The sequence below is a fragment of the Podarcis gaigeae genome (assembly GCF_964106915.1).
Source record: "Podarcis gaigeae genome assembly, chromosome: 9".
Taxonomy (NCBI): Eukaryota; Metazoa; Chordata; class Lepidosauria; order Squamata; family Lacertidae; genus Podarcis; species Podarcis gaigeae.
In genome coordinates this window covers 75,289,467-75,314,588 of record NC_139685.1, presented here as the reverse complement: position 1 = coordinate 75,314,588, position 25,122 = coordinate 75,289,467, and the positions used below count along the sequence as shown (strand labels likewise).

The 25,122-nt window shown below is 47.2% G+C and overlaps 1 protein-coding gene across 1 annotated transcript in view; it reads left to right on the top strand.

The window, feature by feature from the left end:
* Window positions 1–4,394: 4,394 nt before the first annotated feature.
* Window positions 4,395–25,122, top strand: part of DNAAF9 (dynein axonemal assembly factor 9) — an 81,309-nt gene continuing 60,581 nt past the window's right edge. The window contains exons 1-4 of the mRNA XM_083756371.1: window positions 4,395–4,728; window positions 12,668–12,747; window positions 23,126–23,245; window positions 24,603–24,727. Coding sequence (XP_083612497.1) covers window positions 4,634–4,728; window positions 12,668–12,747; window positions 23,126–23,245; window positions 24,603–24,727 — 420 coding nt within the window. The 5' untranslated portion in view covers window positions 4,395–4,633. The remainder of the gene's footprint in view (window positions 4,729–12,667; window positions 12,748–23,125; window positions 23,246–24,602; window positions 24,728–25,122) is intronic.

Below are 25,122 nucleotides of genomic sequence, written 5' to 3'. Positions count from 1 at the left end.
AAAGCAATCCTAATTAAGCAGCAGTTCGGAGTGCCAGTGTTTTTACTGGCCCTGTGGCTGACACGATAAAATATTTCAGGGCTGTAAGCATACACACATAAAATTGGGAAGGCTCCAAATACGGTTGGCGTAGATGAATTGAGATTACAAGCCACTGTGTCAACAACAGCCATGTTTGTCCCCACCGTTTTATTTGCAGGTGCAACTGAGATTTTTACTAAACAAAGCAAAGAATCAATTTCCTTTTTGTTTTGTTTTGTTTTGTTTTCCAATAGGGGAAAACCAAATTGCTCAGCTCCCGAGTGCTCAAGGTCCTTTGCAGCCTTTGCTGCTTGAGGTCAGGCATTCACCAAGGATGTGTACTTAACCTAGATTCTGCGGCGGCATGTCGGTGGAGAACTAGGTCAGGAAGCAGCGGGAAGAACCGGTAATCGGCATCTAGCTCCTTTCTTGTCTTGCTCCCCTTCTCTTCGGGGGGAAAAAGCAGCTCTTAATGGAACACCTGCTCAAAATTCTGCGATTCTAGGGTCCCCCCTCCCCAATATTTTTACTGGTGTAATAAATGGAAATGTGCCCTTATTCCCTTATGGGGGACACAAGAGCCCTTAGAGAGTCCTTTGCAGGTTCTCCATCGGTCAGAGAAAATAACAGAGGCCAACCAGAAAATATTGGGAAGCAAAGCAGCTAGGAGGAGGAGGACCCCAAACAAAGGTGTGTTCGCCCTTATATAGACATTTTAAATTGCCCGCACTAGAGTCCAAGGCCACCCCCAGATACATCATACCTACATCACAGAAAGGGCGGTCTACAACAGAAATCTGAGTGCGTTGTTTACCTTCTGTCTGGCAGGTTACCTGTTAATGCTTACTTGATTGGATACCCTGGGGAGCCTGGCCAGTCTTTTGTAATGATAAATACTTAGTTCCTGAGCCAGGTCACAGGCTCACCCTTTTCATACACAGACATACCCTTAAGACAGGATCTGTGAAGGAAAAGACAATGGGGAGGCTTTTCCATTTTCCTTGACCTTGCAGAGAAATCATCTGGTCAGTTTGGGAGTCAAAATGGTTTCCGGGCTGTTTTGCTGTGCTGCTTCAGACATGTGGTTTATATATTTATGTATGTGTTTGCCTCGTACAGCCTCTTCTCCTCCTCATCTGTTGTCCAGCAACCACTCTGAGCTAGCCAAAGGAAGAGGTTTCAAGCCACAGCCATGGAGAGGCCACGGAGAGGCAATGGGACGCTCTCTCACTGGTATTGCTGTAACTGTCTTTGCTTGAGACAAGTATTGGCTCATCCACCTCCCCAAGTTTAGTGGTGGCGGCAGCAAGGAAAATAGGGGCATTCCGGGATCAAATCAGAAGCTGGGATAGCTTTCATAATTACAGGACTGCCCCTGGAAAATTGGGACACCTGGAGAGTATGGTTAATATCAGCTGGACACACCAAAACTAACCATATGCGTTTTTCCTGTTAAGGGGTACTGCCAGACCCTCCAAGTGACTCTACTTTCTAGGGACAGTCCCAGATTTACAGAAGCCATTCCAGTTTCTGAATCAATCCTAGAATGTCCCGCTTTTCCTTAGGACTTCCCTATTTTCATCGGAGAAATGTTGGAGGGTATGGAGTTATATAACCCCCGAACCAAGGAGATAAGTAACTATACAATCATCAGAAGACATCTGGAAGCAGCCCTGTATAGGGAAGGTGTGTTTTTTAATGTTTAATGTTTTATTATATTTTATATGTGTTGGAGGGACGCGGGTGGGTTAAACCACAGAGCCTAGGACTTGCCAATCAGAAGGTTGGCGGTTCGAATCCCCACAACGGGATGAGCTCCCGTTGCTCAGTCCCTGCTCCTGCCCACCTAGCAGTTCGATAACATGTCAAAAGTGCAAGTAGATAAATAAGTACCACTCCAGCGGGAAGGTAAGAGGCGATTCCGTGCGCTGCTCTGGTTCGCCAGAAGCAGCTTAGTCATGCTGGCCACATCGCCGGCCACATGTACGCCGGCTCCCTCGGCCAATAAAGCGAGATGAGTGCTGCAAACCCAGAGTCGTCTGCGACTGGACCTAATGATCAGGGTACCTTGTTGGAAGCTGCACAGAGTGGCTGGAGCAACCATGTCAGATGGGTGCGGTATAAATCATGAAGTGATGATGGCGATGATGATGGAATAGGACATCCCTATTTTCACTGGAGAAATGTTGGAGGGTATGCCCTGCTTATAACCCAGTGTTCTTCTGTAGTGTCTGGACCAGCTGTAAGGGATGCCTTACTTAGGACACATTACAGTGGTCTAAAATTAAGGTTACTCATAGATAACTCACAGTAGACAAGCTATCCTCATCCAGGAAAGGATGTACTGTAGTTGATGCACCAATGAAAGCTATTGAGATCGCCACTTACCTAGGAGTAAGCCCCCTTGAATTCATTAGGACGCTGCGGAGTAGATTCGGGCAGGACTGCAGCCACATTTACTGGGTGACACAGAGGCCCCTTTGTGAACCGAACACTCGCTCTGCGATTGCTGGGGTGATGCCAGGGCAAAACGCCTTTGTCCCTCGGCTGGTATAATGACAAGATCTGCAAGCTCACAGATTCAGCTCCGTTGAATAATTGGACAGAAAAGGAAGCACGGGTCTTTCTGCGGTTAGTAGGTCAGATGCTGGGCCCGAGGTTACGAAGCGGGGTCTTTGGTAAAGGCAATGGCTCAGCCAACCTCGGCAGCTTAGTCAGCATCAAGGGACATGGAAGTGTCATGGTATGGCAAATCTTGCACATTACAGCAGCATTTATTCTTCCCTGACTTGATGGAATGGCCTCTCCAAGGTAAATTTCTTTTGGAACAGGGAGCATAAATAAACCGTGTGTGTGTGTGTGTGTGTGTGTGTGTGTGTGTGTGTAGAACTGCCTTCTTAATAAAACATAATACTCTCCTGTGCAGATCAACTAACACACACTGCTTTATTGCTAGAATAACACTTGCATAAACTGAAAGGAACTGTAAAGAAAAGTCTAACCTGGTGGTGATCCAGCCCATGATAACAGGACGTTCTAAATTTAACTCTGCAATGGTTCAGATTAGGATGATCTTAATAACCTCCTGTGGATCTGATGCATGCTTACAGGAGCTTATGCCTCCAATAATTTAATTTCTTAGGAATTACATCTTATACACAGAGCTCTGTATTGCCAGATTATTTAATGCATTGGCGACAGGTTAGCTAGCAGCAAGAGGGATGATATCGATATCATGCTTTCACACTCACTCTCTGTGTTATCAATTTAGCAGAAATTATTTAAAAAAAGAAAACCTTTAACCCTAAAGGTGGCCTACTTCAGATTGTCATCCTTTGGACGTATCATTTTGTCCTGAGTTAAAACCACAAAGAGTCCCATGGCACTCTGCAAACTAACACAAAATTATTGTGGATTAATCCTCTCTCTCTCTCTCTCTCTGTATATATACACAGTAAGATAATGATGGTAGGGATGTAATAAAAATATGACATATTCAAGGGAGTGCCATGAGGGGTGTACACTTTTATATGGGTACATAGTGGTGGGGGGCTCATTAGGAGAGGGCTTGCATAATATCTCTCCCCCTCTCATTTTATATAGCACAGTCCTCAGTACAGCTACTCAGAAGAAAGTCAGAACCCCAGCACATTAAGGACTGCATCTCCCCATATGAACCACCCTAGACCCCATGTTCACAATCCGAGGCCCTTCTTCGTGTGCCCCCTCCACACAGGCCAGCATTTGGCGTCTCCAAATGGGTCTTCTCAGTTTTGTGCCCTTTGGGCTTGGTGCCCTGTACGGGGGAACTGTCTCGACTGCATTAAATCCAGTGCTAGGAGAGTGGCAACATGAAAACAGGGCCTTTTCAGTGGTGGCTCCGTTTGCGGAACAATCATATCTTTACAACATACCTTCACGTGCCTTGCCTACAAAGGCGGCAGGATGTTTTAATATATTCCGCTACACACACACCCTGCCAGGTTTTAATATATGTATGCACATTTTTGTTTCTTTATTAAGCCTTTTTGGTGAAAAGACAAAAAAGTGAATAATAAAATCAATGAATGAAGCGTGTAAGTGGTATACAAATTTAATAGCTAATAACAATAATAATAATAACAATAAGGAAAGCGAGGCAGGGCTGGGCGCCCCCTTTCCGCCGAGGGAGGCCTAGCGCCAGCCTGGCAGCCCCCGTTGCTAAGGCGACATCCTGACGACAAGGGCCGTTGCTAAGAGGAGGGCCTTCCTCCGCGTCCGCGTTAAGGAGAGTGCGCGTTGCCAGGGGGCGGGGCGAGGCGGCGCGTTGCCCGGCAACGGTTGCCGCGGGGCGGGCCGTTCCCCGCCTCCTCTCCTCCTCCCTCCTCCTCCCTCGGAACAGCTGGCCCTGTCGGGACGTACCATTGCGAGCGAGCGAGGAGGGGGGGCGCAGCGAGAAGAGCCGGCGGGCGGGGGACGCCTTGGGCGGGGCGGAAGGGCAACGGCTCGCCTCTTTCTCCCTCCAGCTGAGGCGCAGTTGGTGCGTCCCCCGCTCCTCCCTCCCCCCCCCCCCAGCCGCTCGGTGCTGCAGGGAAGGCGAAGCGGAGGCGGCGGGTGCTGGGCTGACAGGACAATGGCGCTGCTCCCCTCGGCACGGAACCCCCTGCTGCTGCCCCCGGCCCGAAGGGGGCGCCCCAAGGTCCGAGGAGGGGCCCAGCCCAGCGTCAGGTGAGGGGTGGGGGCGAGGGGGGGAGGTGACAGTGGGGCTGCCCTGGGTGGGGTCTGGAGAAAGGAGAGGGGCAACGGGAGGCGGGGGGGGAATGAGAGGGGTGGGGGACGGGGGTAAGGGGGGAGGGGTGGGAGTGAGGGGTCGGTGGAGGGAGACGAGGAGGGGGACGCGGGGGGGGAGGGGAGCAGGGGGTGGGGGGGGCTGCCCTGGGTGGGGTCTAGAGGGAGTGGCGGAGAAGGTTGTGCAAAAGTGGGGGTGGGGTGAGCATGCATTATTTTATACATGCATGCATGTATGTGTATATACACACACATATGTACACACACACACACACACACATTTATACACACACACACGCATATACACGTATATGTATATATTTTCTTCTCCCCCCCGTAAGGTCCCAGGGCAGGTTGCCACCGCACAAAATCAAAAATCCCATGAAACAAAGCCAGAACATGTGGCCTTAAGCAACAAAGGAGGTGGCCTTGCAAAAAATCGCATTTGCCTGAACAACTGTCAATGGGTTAGGGCTGTGTGAGGGGTGCAGAATGCCATGATGCAGGTAATTTTTGGGGGGGTTGCTTTGGTGCAGGTGTGGGGTGCCTGGGCAAGGGGTTCTTTGGTACAGAATCGGGATGCATTCTGGTGCAGAATATCTAGGGGTGTCAATAAGGGCAAGGGATTGCTGGGAGGTTGGGAATAGGGGAGTTGTGCAGGCAGGAGCTGAGGTTGGGAAGGGTTAGGGGGCGCTGGCAGTAGGTGCTGCTTGAGAGAGGCAGGACAGGGAGTGGGGAAGGGCTGCAGGCAGAAGGTGAGGGGGCTGGTGGGGGGGTGGACATGAGCTTTGGGTTGAGCTGAGGTGGGTTCTGTTGGAGGGTCTGCCTTGCTGCAGAAATGCAGAGGCTCAAAGAAGGAGAGGGGCTGTTGGGTCCAGGTGGAGGTTAGTATGGCCAACATGGGGTCACCTCAGCGCAGAATATGCGGGGCGGGGGGGGGGGTGAGTAACAGTTGTAAGGAGCCTGAATTGAGTGGTGGGTCCAGGAAGCGTAAAGGCTTTGTTGTAAATGTTTCTGGAATACAGGAAACTGGTGTGGGGTAGGAAGCCTATAGGGACACGGGTGGTGCTGTGGGTTAAACCACTGAGCCTAGGACTTGCCGATCAGAAGGTCGGCGGTTCGAATCCCCGCGAAGGGGTGAGCTCCCGTTGCTCGGTCCCTGCTCCTGCCAACCTATCAGTTTGAAAGCACGTCAAAGTGCAAGTAGATAAATAGGTACCGCACCAGCGGGAAGTTAAACGGCGTTTCCGTGCACTGCTTTGGGTCACCAGAACGCCGGCTCCCTCGGCCAATAAAGCGAGATGAGTGCCGCAACCCCAAAGTCGGCCACGACTGGACCTAATGGTCAGGGGTCCCTTTACCTTTACCTTTAGGAAGCATGGGGGCACCCAGAGGCAAGAAGGGTGTGGATGCAAGACTGGGGAGCTGGCTTACCAGTTTGCATTTGGCCCTCTCCGTAAGGGCTCACATTGGTTTTGTGGCACCGCTTTTCAGGGACCAAATAATTCAAAAACTTTAAAGTTTCATTGCTAGCTCACCTGAGCATACCCTTGGGAGCAGATCCTGTTGATTTGGGTTCCAGGCAAGTTTAGGGTAGTAGATCAAATTCCTAGTTATTCTTCCACCCCCCACCCCCACCAAAGTGTATTCAGAGGGCTAAGAGTTTACCCAGGGCCCAACCCCTATGTGGATGAGTAGTTGAAAGCAGAGGTTGGAGATAAATGTGCATTGAGATACCAGTTACTGAAGGCAGCTAGCAGGATGAGTTGTGCGAGTGTTGCAGTGTCTGGGCCAGTAAGCCGTGAGTGCCCTGTGGATTCAATTGATCTCTCCTGGCACCTTTTTGAGTTGTAGGTTATCAATCTAGCAGGCAAAAATCATAGAATCATGGGTTGAGGAGAGAAGAGTCTTGGCTGGGTGCCTTGGGTCCAGTACAGTTTCAAGACAGAAGGTCTTCAAGGGAGGGTTCAGAGTCAAAGAGTGTGATGGAAAATGGCTGATGTTGTTTCCCCATCCTTCATGCAGGATAGGCTGTTGGATGGAGGTGAAGAAAGCTGTGGTGGTGGGTTCAGAATGTTTGGGGTACATCAGATCGGTGGAGGCTCTAATAAGGAGGTGGCTTGTGGTGGTGATGGGACTGTAGGATGGGGCAGTTATGGAAGGTGCATGCTTGAAGTGTTTCCCAACCTTGGGCTTCCAGATGTTTTTGGCCTACAACTCCCATCATCCCTAGCTAGCAAGACCAGTGGTCAGGGATGATGGGAATTGTAGTTCAAAAACAGCTGGAGGCCCAAGGTTGGGAAACACTGCTTTAGGGGAGAGATTGTAAGGACAGGATTTAGTGAAACCAGGCGTCCTTCGAAACTGCTGCTTCTCCTCTGTCATTTGGATGAACGTTGAGTATGTTGGGCAACAGTATTATGAACTGGAATATTGAACACAATGACATTTAAATACACTTGCAGAGAGCTGGATGAGTTCCTGTACCACTGCAAAGGCAGGGCAATGCATCCTTTAAAGCAGGCTAAAATAAAAGCCAAGGCGTTTTGGTGAGACACCCCTTTGGAGTCTTGGAACGTGCGAAAATATTTTCCAGCATCTTTTCTTTTGTTCCCAGCCTCCCCTCTCCTTTCATAGCAAATCCACAAAGCGAGGATGAGATCAAATTCTTAAAAGTGTGTGTGCGCATGCCTCTTAAGCCTCCCAGACAGGCACAAAGAATAGCAGCCTTTCTCTTTGCAATATGTTTACATGGCTGCCTGTGTGAAGGTTAAATTCCTCTTTCTTGTGGGGTGGCAAATTAAATTAGTCACAAGTGTGTGCGTAGGGGGTGGGGGGAGATGCCTAGGAGGGGGGAATCTTCCGCAGGCCTGTGCTTTACAGTTGTTTGTGTGAGAAAAGCCCCGAGTCCAAATAATTCCTGTTCAGTAATTGGAAAGAATGCAAGACTTGGCTTCTGATCTTCTTCTGAGTTCTGATTATTTAAGCTATTTTTTTTTTTTTTTTAAAGCAAGCAAGCAAATGGCTTTTAATGAAGCTCTATTAGCTTAGCAGAGTGAATGACCTTGGGAAAGGAGCTGCTGTTTCAGAGCTACCTTGGGGATTTGTTCTGGAGAAACAGATGTAAGTAGTGAGCAGCCTACAACATTTGCCTGCCCCTTAGAATGTCATCTGTTCACATTCTCCTCCCAGATCGCAATGGCATTCCATTCCAATTCTACACCCCCCCAGTCCTTGTTTAACTTAACGGTACTTTGCAAATCAAATGGTGCTAAGAGAGAAGCAGTTGCCTCACTGCAGAAAATGTACTTCCTGGGTTGCTAAATGAGCAAATATAACAGTGTTTGCACAAAGACCGGCTGTGTTTCTCTGTGCCTGTCTTCCTATGCTACAACTGGAGAAATGTCACAAGATGATATTTCTTGTGTCTCTTTCAAGCACTTCAAAATGAGCGGGCTGGAGCTAGAGTTTGGCACGCAAACAACCAAAAGCCCTGGCTGCCTGTCAAAAGGGAAAGGGAAACATTTTCCATGTTCCTTAAATAAAATTCCGTTAAACCGCTGAATGCGCAGCTCCCATAAAGCACGAGAGCTTATTTAAATTTATAAATTCCCTCTTCAAATGACAGTAACCGTGAAGACATTTGGAGCCCAGGAGAATGTTACAATGGCGTGTCTCCTTCCTTCCTGCATACGGGGGTCTCTCTAGCAAGCCCACCCTGGTCTACATGGCTGGCGTCCTCTCCTTAATGAGATCTTCCAGGCCTCAGTAAACCAGTCCTGTTCAGTTATAATAAATACCCTTCCATTCTTTGCATTCTCTCTTTGCTGCTGGGAGTGGAGTGGTGGAGATAGCATTGAGTTTGGGCCTGGAGGTGGGAGAGGAATGTTCAGATCTCTGCTGAAGTTCAAATGTGTGTTCTCTTTTCCCAGACCACCTCTCTACCCTGTGACTTTATGGGAGCTATAGCAAGATAATTGTCCGTGCTCAGTCCATGGTCAACTCATACCTCTTCCACTCAACCCATATCTTGGTTCGCTCCAATGCTGAGCTGAATTGACTCTGTGAGCATCTTGGATGTTCATTCTCTTTGTCAAACATATCCCTTTTCATCTCTCTTCGGTTCCCTTCTTTGCTGCTCTCCTAGGCTGCAACCCCACCATTGACCTAGTCAGTTCCACCACCACGCTTCTCCCTGTTCTTTTCTAAGATTGCTTTTCCTCCAGCTTGGCATCTGATCTTAAGGATAGAAGCTGCTATGTGGAAGCCCCTTCCTATAGGAGTCTTTCACCGCAATACCTGCTGCAGCAGGGGAAGGGAGATTTTGACTTGCAGTGTCTACTAGACACCCCGAGATCTACTAACTGCATTTGGGTACAAAAACAAAACAAAACAAAACAGTCATTCCCTGATTACCCCGGGGAATGGCGCAGTGCCTGAGGATCTTCTTTGTATGCAGATGGTTCCAGGTTCAATCCCTGATCTACTACAAATCACCCAGTGATCCAGTAGTAGATCCTGCCCTATCTTCTGCCCTTCCCTTTGCTACAGAATGGCTTTTTGGGGGAAGAAGCACCCCAGATTCTTTTGCACCCCTAGTACGCATACCTAAAGCACCCTTGCAAATAAGTCCACAACTGTTGCTAGCTCACTTGACCTTGTATACCCATAGGTGTGGTGTTATTTTTCCCAGGCAGTCTAGATAGCGCTGTGGCCATCTGTATCAAATGTAGCACAGCCTGTTGGCTGACTTTATCCATACAAAGACTTGAGATGAAAGTGAGACACGCTTCTTGCCGGCTGGCTCTGTTGATATCTCCAAAAGCATCTCTCTCCACCCTTTTTGTTTTATATCTCTGCCAAGCGAAAACAACATTGAGTGCATCTGATGAAATGGACTCTATTCCATAGAAACTTCAGCCACAATAAATTTGTTAGGGCAGTATTTGGTGTTAGTCATACTCAGAGTAGACGTACTGAAAGTAGCTTAAGTCAGGGATCAGCAACCTTTTTCAGCAGGGGGCTGGTCCACTGTCCTTCAGACCTTGTGGGGGGCCGGACTGTATTTTGAAAAATATAAATACCTTGCAAGCCAGTCCCACAGCTGCCTCTGGACCTGGAGGAGGAATGCACTCTGGACGCTTCAGATTACATACGCTTCAGGTTACAGACTCCGCTAACCCAGAAATAGTACCTCGGGTTAAAAACTTTGCTTCAGGTTGAGAACAGAAATCATGCTCCGGCGGCGCGGCAGCAGCTGGAGGCCCCATTAGCTAAAGTGGTGCTTCAGGTTAAGAACAGTTTCAGGTTAAGAAAGGACCTTCAGAACGAATTAAGTACATAACCAGAGGTACCACTGTACAATATAGAACTAGGAAATGACGGTGAAATGTTTTTTCCCCACTAACCTCCAGTGCTAAGAGATCTGTGCAATACTTTCCTCATTTACTTAAAGCATGGAACAAGTGAGCATAAGAGACATGCTGGATCAGACCAAAGGCCTTCCTAGTCCGGCGTCCTGTTGTCACAATAGCTGACCAGACAACCCCCAAGGGGAGGCCTCAAGCAGAACATGAAGGCAATAGCCCTCTCCCATTGTACCCCAGCAACTGGTATTCTCAGCCATGCAGCATCTGATTTTGCGGGAAGTGTGAAGCCATCAATAAACTAATAGCTTTATCCTCCATGACTTGGCCCCCGATATAGCTTTAAAAGGGGAGTAAGGAACCACCGCAGCTTGTGGTGGCGAATTCTAACTTTGCTATGTGAAGTACTTCTGTTTGTCCTGAGTCTTCCAGCATTTAGCTTCATGGGATGATCCCAGCTTCCAGCACTAAATGGGAGGGAGAAAAACCTCTTTCTATTCATTTTCCCCACACCATCCAGAATCTTACACACCTGCTTATTGTTTCTCTCCACCCCATTTTTAAAAAAAGTAATACTGTGCAGTCTGTCTTCTCCTGCACCATCAGACATTGAGCATGCACATTCGTCCCATGGTCTAGTGCAGGCATAGGCAAACTCTGCCCTCCAGATGTTTTGAGACTACAATTCCCATCATCCCTGACCACTGGTCCTGTTAGCCAGGGATGATGGGAGTTGTAGTCCCAAAACATCTGGAGGGCCGAGTTTGCCTATGCCTGATCTCCTTGCTGCAACTCTGCTGTTCGGCTTGCCAACTTTGCAAGCAAATTCTTTTGTGCGCAGGATGCTGTTTCTGCATAAACAGGAAGAAGCATGTCAGTGACTCCTTAACCAGGCCAGCCGCTCATCCAGCTGACTGACTGTGAACTTTTCAGTTAGGGAATTTCACAGGAAAACCCCTTCCTCTAAGCCTGTATATAACGCTGTTTGCTCAGAATTACAGAATTATTTTCCCCTATGTGTGAAATAAATGAATGGCAAGTACTTGTTTCTGATCCAATACACTCTTCCTTGGGTTATGCTTGGTTCACGGACTGCATATGCTCCTCAACATACTTGCTGAGATCTTTAAAACAATAGATGTCGGCCATGGTTATATTCATACGTTTAATGAGACAGTATGGACCCTCAAGAGAAGATAACTCATTTTGAAAATTACTATACTCGTAATTGCACAAAGGGTAGACTAGGGAAATTTATATCATAGTTGTGAATTCATATAATCTAAAGGGAACATTTATAAAGGAATTGGCAAAGTAACCTGGGGAGAAAGGAGATGGATTTGGTTGAAAGTTCCAACAAGAATCATGCCCACAGATCTAAAAGAAATTTTATATAAGATCCAGGTTCAAAGGGAATAGTCATTTGGCTCCATTCTGCTCCCGCCTTGTAGATAATTGAATAATAGCAAATTGTATACATGCTGATCAAACAATCAGGCTTTGCAAATGTTAAACAACGGTGGTCATCTGGGGACCTGACAGCTAACTTTGGTTGTCTGTATAGAAGATTGCAATTCAGCAATATATAAATGGTTGAAGTAATAATTACTTTTGACACTTTCTCATAACTCTGGTCTCCCACATCACAAACTGTCTTTCAAAAACCAGTAATGGGGCAAACATGGAGGGCCCCCTCATTGCAAGGGGCGAAGTCCAGTTGGACGTGCCCTTGCAGTTCTGAACTTCGTCTGATGAATGTGAGAGGTGGATGATAGCCATAACTCTCTGTTGCTAGTTTTATGGGCTGCCCTTGCATTATGTTTGTTAGCTGTTTCCATTCAGAACGAAGGTCAACTCTTTGCATGTCAAGGCTTGCCTGTTTGGCCACCCTGGTGTGGCTTGAGAGTAAAATCATGCACTGGTCTGTTGACAGGGTTACTTGGTATTTATGATCAAAGGGAATGTGTTGCAATTCAGATTAGGAATGAAACTCCTTCTGGGAGTACTCAAAGAGAAAGCCAATCCTCAGGACCTCACAGGCTAGCACAAGGCACACCCTGGCTTGCAGTGGACGCTCAGCATGAGTTCCGGTGCACAAATGTGTCGGTGACCTCCTGGTGGCAAAATGGTGTTTTGGTGGCAGCTGTGCTGCCCACGTGATATCTATCGCCTACTTTGCCAAGTGCCCTGAATTGAGTGAAAAATACTTTTGTTTTCAGCAGGCACAAAAGGTGGAAGATAAGTTCATCCAACTGCTTTAAAGTGATGATGCAGAAATCACAGAGGAAAAGTGAGTGGGCTGATAGCTGGAGACAGAGAGAGCTTTTTGCAAAATGATGTGGAAAGAGCAAAGGCCTGCTTCTACTACGTGTATATGAATACTGACAGTTTCAGAACTGCTGGTACAGTACTGGTTTGCCAGATGACAGATCTCTTTCAGCGAGCCTTGGCTCCCAACAGATTGAAGTCCTTTTTAAGCATTGCCTCTAACCGTCTCCCGTTTTTCTTTACAGTTGTAGCCGCCTTCGACAAATTCAGAACATCCTGACGCAGAGCAGCAAATCCCAGCCAGATGGAATACTGTGCATTTTGGGTAAGTTCTCCCTACTTATTAAAGTGCACCGACAGCATTATTGAAATGTGCAAGCTAAAGCCAGAAGTTGTGTTTCAGGATCCCAGAAATATTCAAAGAGGGCTCAAGCATTTGAGGAATGTTACTTGCCCTTAGCAGCTGAAATGTGTTTATGAGTTGAACGCAGAGCCCCTTAGAAATGAATGGAACGAAGAGGTCACACAGTTTTAAAATCTCTGGCTAATGCCAAAGACCCATGTGCTTTTTAGGATTTAGTGGTCTCCTCAGAAGCACATAAGGGACGCAGGTGGCACTGTGGGTTAAACTACAGAGTCTAGGACTTGCCGATCAGAAAGTCGGCGGTTCGAATCCCTGCAACGGGGTGAGCTCCTGTTGCTCGGTCCCTGCTCCTGCCAACCTAGCACTTCGAAAGCACCTCAGAGTGCAAGTAGATAAATAGGAACCACTCCGGCGGGAAGGTAAATGGCGTTTCCATGCGCTGCTCTGGTTCACCAGAAGTGGCTTAGTCATGCTGGCCACATGACCCGGAAGCTGTACGCCGGCTCCCTCGGCCAATAAAGCAAGATGAGCGCCGCAACCGCAGAGCCGGTCACGACTGGACCTAATGGTCAGGGGTTCCTTTACCCTTTACCTTTAAGAAGCACATGGAGACAAGGCAAACATTGAGGATGAGCTGTAGCTCCGTGATGGAGAACATGCTGGCCGTTGGAAGGCTCTGGGTTTAATCCTTGGCATCTCTAATTGAAAAGGTAAGGTCGGGAGATGCCTGGCCTTATAATAATAATAATAATAATAATAATTTATTATTTGTACCCCGCCCATCTGGCTGGGTTTCCCCAGCCACTCTGGGCGGCTTCCAACAGAGATGAAAAATACACTAAAATGTCACATATTAAAAACTTCCCTGAACAGGGCTGCCTTCAGATGTCTTCTGAATGTCAGGTAGTTGTTTATCGCTTTGACATCTGATGGGAGGGCATTCCACAGGGCGGGCGCCACTACCGAGAAGGCCCTCTGCCTGGTTCCCTGTAACTTGGCCTCTCGCAGTGAGGGAACCACCAGAAGACCTTTTGTCCTTGGGCTTGAAACTGGCCCTTCCCATTTGCAGTTGCTCCAAAAGACCAGCGTACGGAAATGGAAAGAAGTGTGTTTGCTGCTTCAAGGAGAGCGGAGCCCCAGATAAAATAAATCGGATGTCAGGGACTGGCTAGGTGGTGAAGAATGGTGGGCGGCTTCTGCCAGAGAACCCCCTGCAGGCATGGCCAAACTTGCCCCTTCAGATGTTTTGGGACTACAACTCCCATCATCCCTAGCTTGCAGGACCAGTGGTCAGGGATGATGGTAATTGTGGTCCCAAAACATCTGAAGGGCCGAGTTTGGCTATTCCTGCTAGGGAACCCTCAGAAGAGGAAGGCTCAGAGCCAGGGAAGTGGTGTTGGGACATGGAATACAGGTCAGAGGATGAAGTGTGGGGGCAGAATGCTTGAATGCTGAACAAGCCACAGATTTGAGTGAGACAAGCCTTGCAGTCTGCATACTTGGAGCAGCCTTCGTTGTTGAAAGACAGATACAGTGGTACCTCAGGTTACATACGCTTCAGGTGACATACGCTTCAGGTTACAGACTCCACTAACCCAGAAATAGTGCTTCAGGTTAAGAACTTTGCTTCAGGATGAGAACAGAAATCGTGTCCTGTTAGCCCCATTAGCTAAAGTGGTGCTTCAGGTTAAGAACAGTTTCAGGTTAAGAACGGACCTCTGGAATGAATTAAGTACTTAACCCGAGGTACCACTGTACAGTGGACGCTTGGGTTGTGAGCGTGATCCATGCGGTATGCACATTTGCAACCCACAGCGTTCGCAACCTGCGTATGCGCATGCGCGGATTACTATTCGACTCTTCTGCGCATGCACAACCGCTGAAACCCAGAAGTAACCCATTCGGGTACTTCTGGGTTTCGACGATCCGTAACCCGAAAAAACGCAACCTGAAGCGGCTGTAACCCGAGGTATGACTGTACTACAAAAAAGTGAATCTCAAGTCTTGAGTACTGGAGGCTGAGTAATGTGACTGGCCTGAGAGATTTGTCTCTAAACATGGAGGCAGTGCTGGAAAATTTTCAAGCAATCTGGTCATGCTTCCTGGACGGTCGTGAGTAAGGCTGACAGTGGAGTGAGTTGGGATGTGAGACACTTTCCTGCTTCCTTTCTCCCTCCCCGTCCTCAGTCCAAAACGTATCATTAGAAAAAGGTTTATTTTTCACTGTCGTCTTCTGTGTTTCAAGTTTGTAAAATTTATGTGCGAACTTGAGTTGCGTTTAATTGTGAACATGCACCAAGGACTGGCTAGCAGATGGGTTGGAAAGAGGAGGGTTAAATGAGTTGCAGCTTGGAAGAAAAAAAGAGGCATGGTTTTGTCTGAGTAGTTAAACATTCTGGGCACTGTATATTATGAGTCAGGGAGAAATCTCTGTGGTAAGGGAAACGGCTAAACACAATTAAGCAGACTAAGGCTCAATTTAGGAATGCCTTGGGGGAAAAACTTTGCAGTTTGCATGATGTGCCACTTCTAGCTGGCCCTGGCTTTCTCGGTGAAATCTAAGCCATGCAGAAGGGCGCTTGCCTGGACCCTAACCAGAAAGTTGCGGTTAGGTGGCTTAACCCAAACTTTGATAACTCTCTGAAATTAAAGCCATTTGCAGGACACCAGGAATGTGACAAGAGGCTTTGTGGAGACTGAACTATAATTACTCTGGTAAAAAATAACTGAATGCTGTGAAGAAAACTGACAAGCCAGGAGGACTGCTGTTCCGCCTGGCCTTTGACATGGAGTCAATTTGATTCCCCCCCTCTTCTTTTTTCCTTTCTCCTCCTGTGATGAGGCTGCATTTTAATGTTTTAATGTTGTATTTAACCTAGTTTTTAAAGCTGTATTCCAATCAACTTGTTTTTATTATTGGTTGTTAGCCGCCCTGAGCCCGGCCTTGGCTGGTGAGGGCGGGGATATAAATAAAATTTATTATTATTATTACAGTGGTACCTCGGGTTAAATACACTTCAGGTTACATACGCTTCAGGTTACAGACTCTGCTAACCCAGAAATAGTACCTCGGGTTAAAAACTGTGCTTAAAGTGTGCTATTTTTCTTGACCTCTGGAATTCTGAAGAGTAGGGTAAAAATGCTCTTAAGTCAGGGTTTCCCAAACTTGGGTCTCCAGCTGTTTTTGGACTACAACTCCCATCATCCCTAGCTAGCAGGACCAGTGGTCAGGGATGATGGGAATTGTAGTCCAAAAACAGCTGGAGACCCAGGTTTGGGAAACCCTGCTCTAAACAAACAAATTCACATTTTTCCTTCCACCCTCCAAACCCCTTTTGCGTTTGTGTCATGTCTTTTAGAGTATACATGTCAAGGCTAGGGCTGACTTACTAATCTTTGTCAGCTGCCCTGGGAGCCTTTTCAGCGGAAGAGCAGCCTAAAACTGCTGTAAAGAATAAAATCCATTATTCCCCAGCAATGACCTCTTGTGCCCCTTCCCTTCCCCATATGAGTTATCTCTAGAATTGCCCCCTGGCACTACAGGGTAGCTTTTAGGTACTTCCATGATGAAAGGAGGTTGCATAGCCGACCAGAATTAATTTGCAAGGCTTGCATACGCAGATCTGTATATTATGAACAGTGCAAATGTTGCTTAGATCAGGAATTAATAGAGATGTATCAGGACTTGGGAGCCTTAGCTAGGAATCACTCAGCAGTATCTCTGGGGGCAAAGAGCTGAAAATAAGTGGAGTTGCTGCAGTATCAAGATGGGGAGAACCTCCTGAACGTACAGCATGAATTACAATGATAAAATTAACGCAGAGCTGGGCTGGCAACATTACAGAAAAAGGGTGCTTGGCGTTTATATATGCAGGAATGTTATAATTATTGTTGCATTACAGTCATACCTCGTGTTGCGTTCCGCTCTTCTTACGGACTTTCAGCTTATGAACACGCCAAACCCAGAAGTGTTTACTTTCGGGTTTGCTGCCCGTGCATGCGCAGAAGCGATCTGCGTGCTTTGCACATGCTCAGAAGCGCTTGATCGTGCTGCGCACATGCGCAGAAGAGGTGCTCTAGTTGCGGACTTTTCAGGGTGTGTACAGCACCCCGAAACAGATTAAGTCCACAACTAGTGGTACCACTGTATTGTGATAGGTCTTAATATTTCTTACGGCTCATGGATTTAATAGGCTAAATTAAAAATGGGTGGGAGGTAGGGAAACCAGTCAGGTGTCAAGCCCACGCCTGGGGCACGATGAACGAGCAGAATATAAAACCTCCGAACTTGTATATAAAGATTCTAACTTCCGTGCCCTGTGCAACTCTGAGAGGCACCTGAGTGCCCTAGATTTCTTGCCAGGGTCTCCCTGGGCTTTTGTCTGGCCCCTGCTTATAAGTCTGGATTTACTGGCAGCCCTTGAGTTGTATACCAGCGTAACCCCGTGTGAAAGCCGAGACAGAACAGTGACACAGGAAGCCAGGCTGTTGTGAGAGCTGCAACTGGTTCCAGCCACGAAAGAGGCCGCCAGATATTGAATGTGATCAGATCCTGGACAGCTTTCATCCTTTCTCGGATACCACAGGCTAGATGGGCTAATTAAATGCTTACGACACGACATCAAATTTTTCTGTGCTTGGTCCCATCTGAAACCCTTTTGTGAGCCGTTCCCCCAAATGCATCCCTGCTAATACCGGACTGCTGCATTCCTAGCTAGCTTCTCCTGAAAGACGGGGAATGTCAACCCAAGCCTGGGAATTTCTGTCCCCTTCTGTTCCTCTCCTCTTAAGCTGGGTTTCTCTTTTCTTTCATTGGGGAGGATCTGCTGCAGTCTGCAGCCTTAGGGAAATGTTTCAACTCGAAGCTGGAAAATGCATTTTAAATGCATTGCAGTCAGTATCAGAATTGTAGCAGAGGCGGATTTAAGGGAGTGCGACAGGTTTAGTTGCGCCGGGTGCAGAGCCTTGGGAGCGCGGCAACTATGATGTAGAATGGGAGGTGGGGGGGGGCACCAAATTTTGGCGTCACACAGGGCACCACAGAAATTTTAGACCCCCAAGGTTCTGCTGCTGATTTTAGGTTCCTGGGTAACCACGTGTTCTGGAGGTATTTCCCCTAGTCATAATCAAAGTAATTTGCTCTAGCTGACTGGGCAAATAAGCCTTACACTAACTGGTGGCTCTTTCTTTCTTTCTTTCTTTCTTTCTTTCTTTCTTTCTTTCTCTCTCTCTCTCTCTCTTTCTCTCTCTTTCTCTCTCTCTCTTGGGGGGGAGACACAGATTTGCTTACTTAGGTATGTGTACAGATTTGCTAACCGAGATATGTGTATGAAATAAATTAAAAAATTAAAAAACTGTCCAGTAGCACCTGGGGTATAAGCTTTCTGGGGTATAAGCTTTCGTGTGCATCTTAAAAAGCAGGGACATCACCTTGCCTACAAAGGTCCGTATAGTGAAAGCTATGGTTTTCCCAGTAGTGATGTATGGAAGTGAGAACTGGACCATAAAGAAGGCTGATCACCAAAGAATGGATGCTTTTGAATTATGGTGCTGGAGGAGACTCTTGAGAGTCCCATGGACTGCAAGAAGGTCCAACCTATCCATTCTGAAGGAAATCAGGCCTGAGTGCTCACTGGAAGGACAGGTCCTGAAGCTGAGGCTCCAAGACTTTGGCCACCTCATGAGAAGAGAAGACTCGTTGGGAAAGATGGAGGGCACAAGGAGAAGGGGACGATAGAGGACGAGATGGTTGGATAGTGTCTTCGAAGCTACAAACATGAGTCTGACCAAACTGCGGGAGGCAGTGGAAGACAGGAGTGCCTGGCGTTCTCTGGTCCATGGGGTCACGAAGAGTCGGACACGACTAAACGACTAAACAAGAAGTGCATGCACACTTCTTCAGATACCAGTATGTGTATATATGTGTAGGTAGACTGGCTAGTAGACCTATTGATAAGGCCACCATATTTGATGCTGATGCATGGGGTGTGCCCCCCTCCCTTCAGTATCTGTGTGTCCATGCAGGAGGGCATTGTGCGGTTTGACGGGCTTGTTTGAACGATTTAGACCTGGTTTATAAAGTATTCTTTGCCTCGGTGTTGCTAACATCTTGGCAAAAGCTGCGGTGAAATTCCTGTAAATATGTTCTGTAAGCATGGATAGCTTTTTAATCAGTTGGGTCCCTTCCTTGGCTGCCATCCTAAAGCTGTTGGTAGCTGGAATCCATTATTTCCTCCCCCATATATTGTTCAGTGCATTTCTGCAAGTGAAGATACCCCCCTCCCAAAAAACAAAGAATGAAGCTCTAACTAATCGTGGTGTGACATGCCCCCCCTTTTTCTCCAGGCCCACCCTCCTCCTCCTGGTACCCCTTTGCTTTTGATTTCTCCCAGAAATATGGGGGTTGTCATTAACATAATGTTCTGGTTTTGTGACGCCACAATGGGAAATTTCTTCCACTCATGGGGTTTGTTGTTGTTTTTTGGTGTTGTTTTTTTTTGCATAAAATCAAAGCAGTTTTGGAACTGTGTGTTTGAAAGAATAGGGGGAAGCTTTCCACCACATCAGAGCTACCATTAACCCCCCCCCCAAAAAAAATCTGCTTTCTAAATTCTGTTAAAAGTTGATCCCTTTTTTCATATAAGATCCAGATTCTGCATGTTATGACCATGCAGGGCTGTTACGGGCCAAAATGTGGGGAAGTTGCATTCAAACCAGCAGGGCAAGGAAATCATCAGGAAAAAATGGAAACAACTGAACTTGATTAAATTGTCAGTGGTGTTGAGGAATGGGGTTAATTATCTAGAAGAAACAAATAATGGAGTCTGTTAAAAGCTTGTGTGAAAAGAGGTATTTTAGGTGGTGGTGTAGACTGCTTTGTGTTGTAAAAACATGAGTTCAAGAAAGGATAGCTATGAATGAAAAATGCAAAGAACAAAATGTTATTGGCAGTTGAAATGTGTGTGAGATTCCATTATAAAAAGGATGCTTTTCTTCTTTTTTGTTGTGTGTATGTGTATTTGTGTGTGTGTGTGTAATATTTGTTGTATGCTCTATTATATTATATTATATTATATTGTGTGTGTGTGTGTGTGTGTGTGTGTGTAGTATATATATAAATGAAGTTTGATTATTTGAAAGAAAAATCAAAAATTAACCTGAAGTGGCATGTTGTGAGTGGGACTAGATTCTCTTGGGGGTCTTTCTCCGGAGCCTTTGACTCTCACCTTGCCCCCTCAGCACGGCCAGCCCCTTGCGATGATTCCTCTTAACATTTGCCTTCTGCAAAGCTGGAGGTTATTTCTTGGAAAGCTGTCAGCTCTCTCCTGCCGTGACTCAGGGATTTATTCCATAATTCTCATGGGCTCATGTTTTAATCATAAATCTTGCGTTGGAAGAATTAGGTCACCAGATTAGCTTAATAGGAAGCTTCAATCAGCAGCATATCAATTAAGGAGAAATGGTATTTTCAGAGGCAGATGTGGAACGATTAGGGAAGTGCCCCCAGTGCCCGGCTGCTCAGCACCGTGGTTTGGACGGTCTGTAGTATCCTGCTCTTCTCCCCACCGTCTGGGGAATTCAGTCAGTCATAGGATGGGTAAGGTAAAGGTACCCCTGACCATTAGGTCCAGTCGCGGAAGACTCAGGTTGCGCACTCACCTCGCTCTATAGGCCGAGGGAGCCGGTGTTTGTCTGCAGACAGCTTCCAGGTCATGTGGCCAGCATGACTAAGCCGCTTCTGGCGAACCAGAGAAGCACACGGAAACGCCGTTTACCTTCCCGCCGGAGCGGTACCTCTTTATCTACTTGCACTTCGACGTGCTTTTGAACTGCTAGGTTGGCAGGAGCTGGGACCGAGCAACGGGAGCTGACCCCGTAGCGGGGATTCGAACCACTGACCTTCTGATCGGCAAGCCCTAGGTTCTGTTTAAAGCATATATTTAAAGCATGAGGATCGTGCAGATAACACTAGCCATGGGAAATGGGAAGATGTGCTGGGATGCATATTGCATCCTGTGTACTGCAGTAGCATTTGAGCCGAGAGACGACTTAATGGACACAGCTGTGTGAAGTGTGATATACATAGAATCATAGAATTGTAGAGTAGGAAGGGACCCTAAGGATCATCCAGTCCAACGCCCTGCAGTGCAGGAATATGCAGCTGTCCCATATGGGGATTGAACCTACAACCTTGGCGTTATCAGCACCATGCTAATGAACTATCCGTGAGATGTATGTTGAGAAACAGAGTGGAAGCATATCAGATATCAGCCCCTGCAGTTGATGGGCACTATGAGGGTCCCATATTGGCCAAACCTTGATATAAAGACTAGACTGAGCCTGGCCTTCTGACCTTCTCTGGCTTCCAGTGTATTGTATTCTGTTTCTTGTGGGTCAGGCATTTCCAAAAACTAGTCTTTGGAGTCCTGGTTTGGAAAGCAGGAAGCTCAGATCTGGATTTGTGTCTGGCAATTCCCAACATGACCCAGATAGGTAATGGTTTTGTGTCGCCTTAATCCACCTGAGAGTGGAAGCCCAGGGCAGGTTGCCCACAGATCTCCAGTTACTATTACCTGTCAGTCGCCAGCCAAACATTGCGAGGAACTTCAGAAGCAGAGCACAATGGAAGCAGCCATGCTTTGTTCTCAGTGGCTCGTATCTAGCAATTAAGGGCTGGGGAGCAGGAGAAAGGAGAGGAAGAGAGACTGGGAAAATGGACGTCGCTCTCCTGGGTATCTTGGCCAGTAGCCACAGATGGACCTGGGGTGAAAAAAGCACACAACCCCACTTGAACTAGATCCACTGTCAAAGAAGGCAGAGAGATCCAGACACACAGGGGAACCAGTTCTGTGCCTCAAACTGCAATAGCAAATGTTGAAGCATTTTGTATTTGGGGACAGATTATTCGCACACAAGGAAAGGTGGGGCATGCCCTTGGCAGCACCGTTCAAAAATGCTTTTATCCTCCTCTTCATTTGTTCCTGACACCATCTGTTGCTCAGAAGCTCTTTTCCCTTCCAAACTGTCCTCCTGTGCTCTCTGGTTGACCTTGCCGTCCCAATTCCCAGCTCTGCACTCGCCGTTCTTCGGCTTAGTGTATCATAAAGGGATTTTGGGGGGGAAAGTGATCCTCAATTGTTCCAAACTGGGTAGTGGCCTGAGGTCAACCGGTGTTGCCAATCCCTTTCTGAAAGGGGCAGCTCTGGGCTGGATTTGCGGCTTAGTGTGGGGGAAATAAATATGAAGTGCCGCCCGCCTCCTTAAATTGCTTCTGTAGCACTGTGCCCCAAGGCTTTTCTACTCATTGTTTTTCAAGCAGCTTGCACCTGACCGCATCTCTGTTCCAGTGTCCCCTTTCAGCTGCTCTTCATTCTCTCTTTTGGCCCACTGTCATCCGTTAGGAGCATTTTGTGGCTGCTGCAAGCATTATAGATATTTGGAGGCCTGATGCCACCACAAGAGCTGTTCTTCATGACTAGGCCTTCTGGGAACCTTGGTTTCCTAGCCTCTTGTAGGTCCTTGGCTTGCCTCTTGATTTCAGAGATTGCTTACTGTTGACTTGCCTTATGCAATCAGCTGATTGGCTCTGGGAGCGTGCCTTCAAAGTCCCTATGGAACAAGCAGTTTAGATCAGGCTTCCTCAACCTCAGCCCTCCAGATGTTTTGGACTACAGCTGCCATCATCCCTAGCTAGCAGGACCAGTGATCAGGGATGATGGGAATTGTAGTCTCAAAACACCTGGAGGGCTGAGGTTGAGAAAGCCTGGTTTAGATTCTGCTGAGGGGCGGGGCGAGCCATTCCATTCACAGGAAGCACATTGAATCCAAATTGATGGTTTGTTTGGAGCAAGCGGTTAGGGAGAAGAGTCCCTCATAGGGAACACTCCTGGACAGCAGCTCCACGTGGGACTTCCCCACCAGTGGCTGTTAGCTGACAAGGAGCCCTGATTTTGCAAAGCAACCATTAGGAGCTCAGTTGAGGCTCCCAATGGTTCCTTGGTTGCTGCATCCATTCATGTCCCACTCCTCATGTCACAAATTGGGACCTGTGTCAGACCTATATAGGCCAATGGGCTAGAGATTCCCCCTGCTGCTCTTCAGGACCTAGTGCAATTTCAAAAATTGATTCCCACCATCACTTTCCTCGTGTATTCCTTTGTTTTAGTTGTCAGGGTATGTTGGAAGCTGCAGCCTGCTTTCAAAGCATAGAAGACTTAGGAGGAAGGCAGGGACTCCAGACATTTCCCTAGTTGGTTGTTCTGTGATTTGGAATCGGAACTGTTGGTTCTTTCCTCTGTATGTTGACCTTACTGTGCATTCCTTACTCTTCCCTCTGCAGGGATTGACAGCCGATACAACGAGGGCTGCCGGGAACTGGCAAACTACCTTCTCTTTGGCTTGTACAACCAGAGCAACAATGAATTTGAAAGATCGGGGTTTCCTGAAGAGGTCCTTGACGGTAAGGGAAAGTGGTGCTGTGTGCTATTTTAAGATGAACACTCAAGGGGGCAAATAATGCTGGTCTTCTTTCACTTCTTTTGATATCACCTCCTTTGAGTCTCTCCTTGTGTACTGTATGCAAGGAAGAGGCTAGACAGTTGCTCCCGGTTCTTTCTTGAAACGTCTTTGTGGACATTGATTCAACCCACCCTCTTCCACTTGGCTCCCATGGGTATTCCATTTTATTCAGTTAATTGTTTTTATTTGTGGCATTTCTGTATTGCCCCTTAACCGAAGTTCTCTGGACAACATACACTAAAAATGGTTAGAATATAATGGAGACAATTGAACGCAGGCAGGCCTTAAAATAGAAATTTTTTTTGTCAAGACACCAGAATCCATTCAAAAGCCCAAGGTAAAGGTAAAGGGACCCCTGACCATTAGGTCCAGTCGTGACTGACTCTGGGGTTGTGGTGCTCATCTCGCTTTATTGGCCGAGGGAGCCGGCGTACAGCTTCCGGGTCATGTGGCCAGCATGTCTAAGCCGCTTCTGGCGAACCAGAGCAGCGCATGGAAACGCCGTTTACCTTCCTTCCAGAGCCGTACCTATTTATCTACTTGCACTTTGACGTGCTTTTGAACTGTTAGGTTGGCAGGAGCAGGGACCAAACAACGGGAGCTCACCCCGTCGCAGGGATTCGAACCGCCAACCTTCTGATCAGCAAGCCCTAGACTCTGTGGTTTAGCCCACAGTGCCACTCGCATCCAGAATCCATTCAGAAGCCCAAAGACCACCCCAAAAAGCCTGGGAGCACTAACTTCAAGGTGGACTTGGGGCCACCAGTGCAAAAAATGAAATGTGGCTGCTCCGTCATGAACCTTTTGGGTGGCCTTGAGCAAAGAGCTCCCTTGGGTTGTTTCCTGTATAACTGCCTCCTCCGCCTCCTTTGTAGGTGATTGTGCCAGCCTGGATACTACGTGTGATTTTTACACATGCCAGCACATACCTTTTGAACATCATAAAGGGAAAATATTGAGTGCAAAGTGGCCCACTAACTCTCTTGCCTGTTCCATATTTTGTCATTTAGAAGGGAGGGATCACAAGGACTTAAAACAAAAAAAACAAAGTCCCTGAGTTAGTTTTCCTTTCCCCTCCCCATCTCTTTTTCCTTTTGTGTCATGTATTTCCAGTTACCATATGGAAGGCAGACACTGTATTGTCTGTTAATGATCTTACATAAATTTCTCTGGGAGCCCCATTAGCTGAAGAGTGAGTAAAAATGTATTAAGTAAGGATTTGTCTGAGCGTTGCATCAGGAGGACAAACAGGTTAGTGACTTGAAAATAACATGAGGTTGATTTCTTGCTCCTTTTAGATGTGATCCTACTAATAAAGCCAGACAGTGTCCATCTCTATTGCAACCCGGTCAACTACAACTACCTTTTGCCATATGTAGCATTCTGGAGAAACTTGCATTTCCATTGCCTGACTGAAAACGAGGTGAGTGGCCGAGTAGCAAACATAGAAAGAACAGCATTTTTCTGAGGCCGTCCTGAGCTGCAGCAATTCTGGCTTCCCACGGAGGCCTTTGGCATTGTAGAAGGTCTCCTAATTCTGTGGAATTGATATGATCCAATGAGACGCTGTTGCAGTGGTCAGACTCCTGACTCCCTGCTCTTTCGTGGAATTGAAATTAAAAATGGCTAAGAAATCAAAACGGAAGATTTGTCTAACTTGCAGCTTGATACTGTGCAAGTTTACGTGGAGGTGCTACTGGGTTCAGAGGGGCTTACTCTCGAGTAAGTGTGCACAGGATAGCAGTCATGATCTCTGCTTCATATCACCATTATGTCAAGATGGTGACTTTGAAAAGGCATAGCGAACCCCTTTCTTGT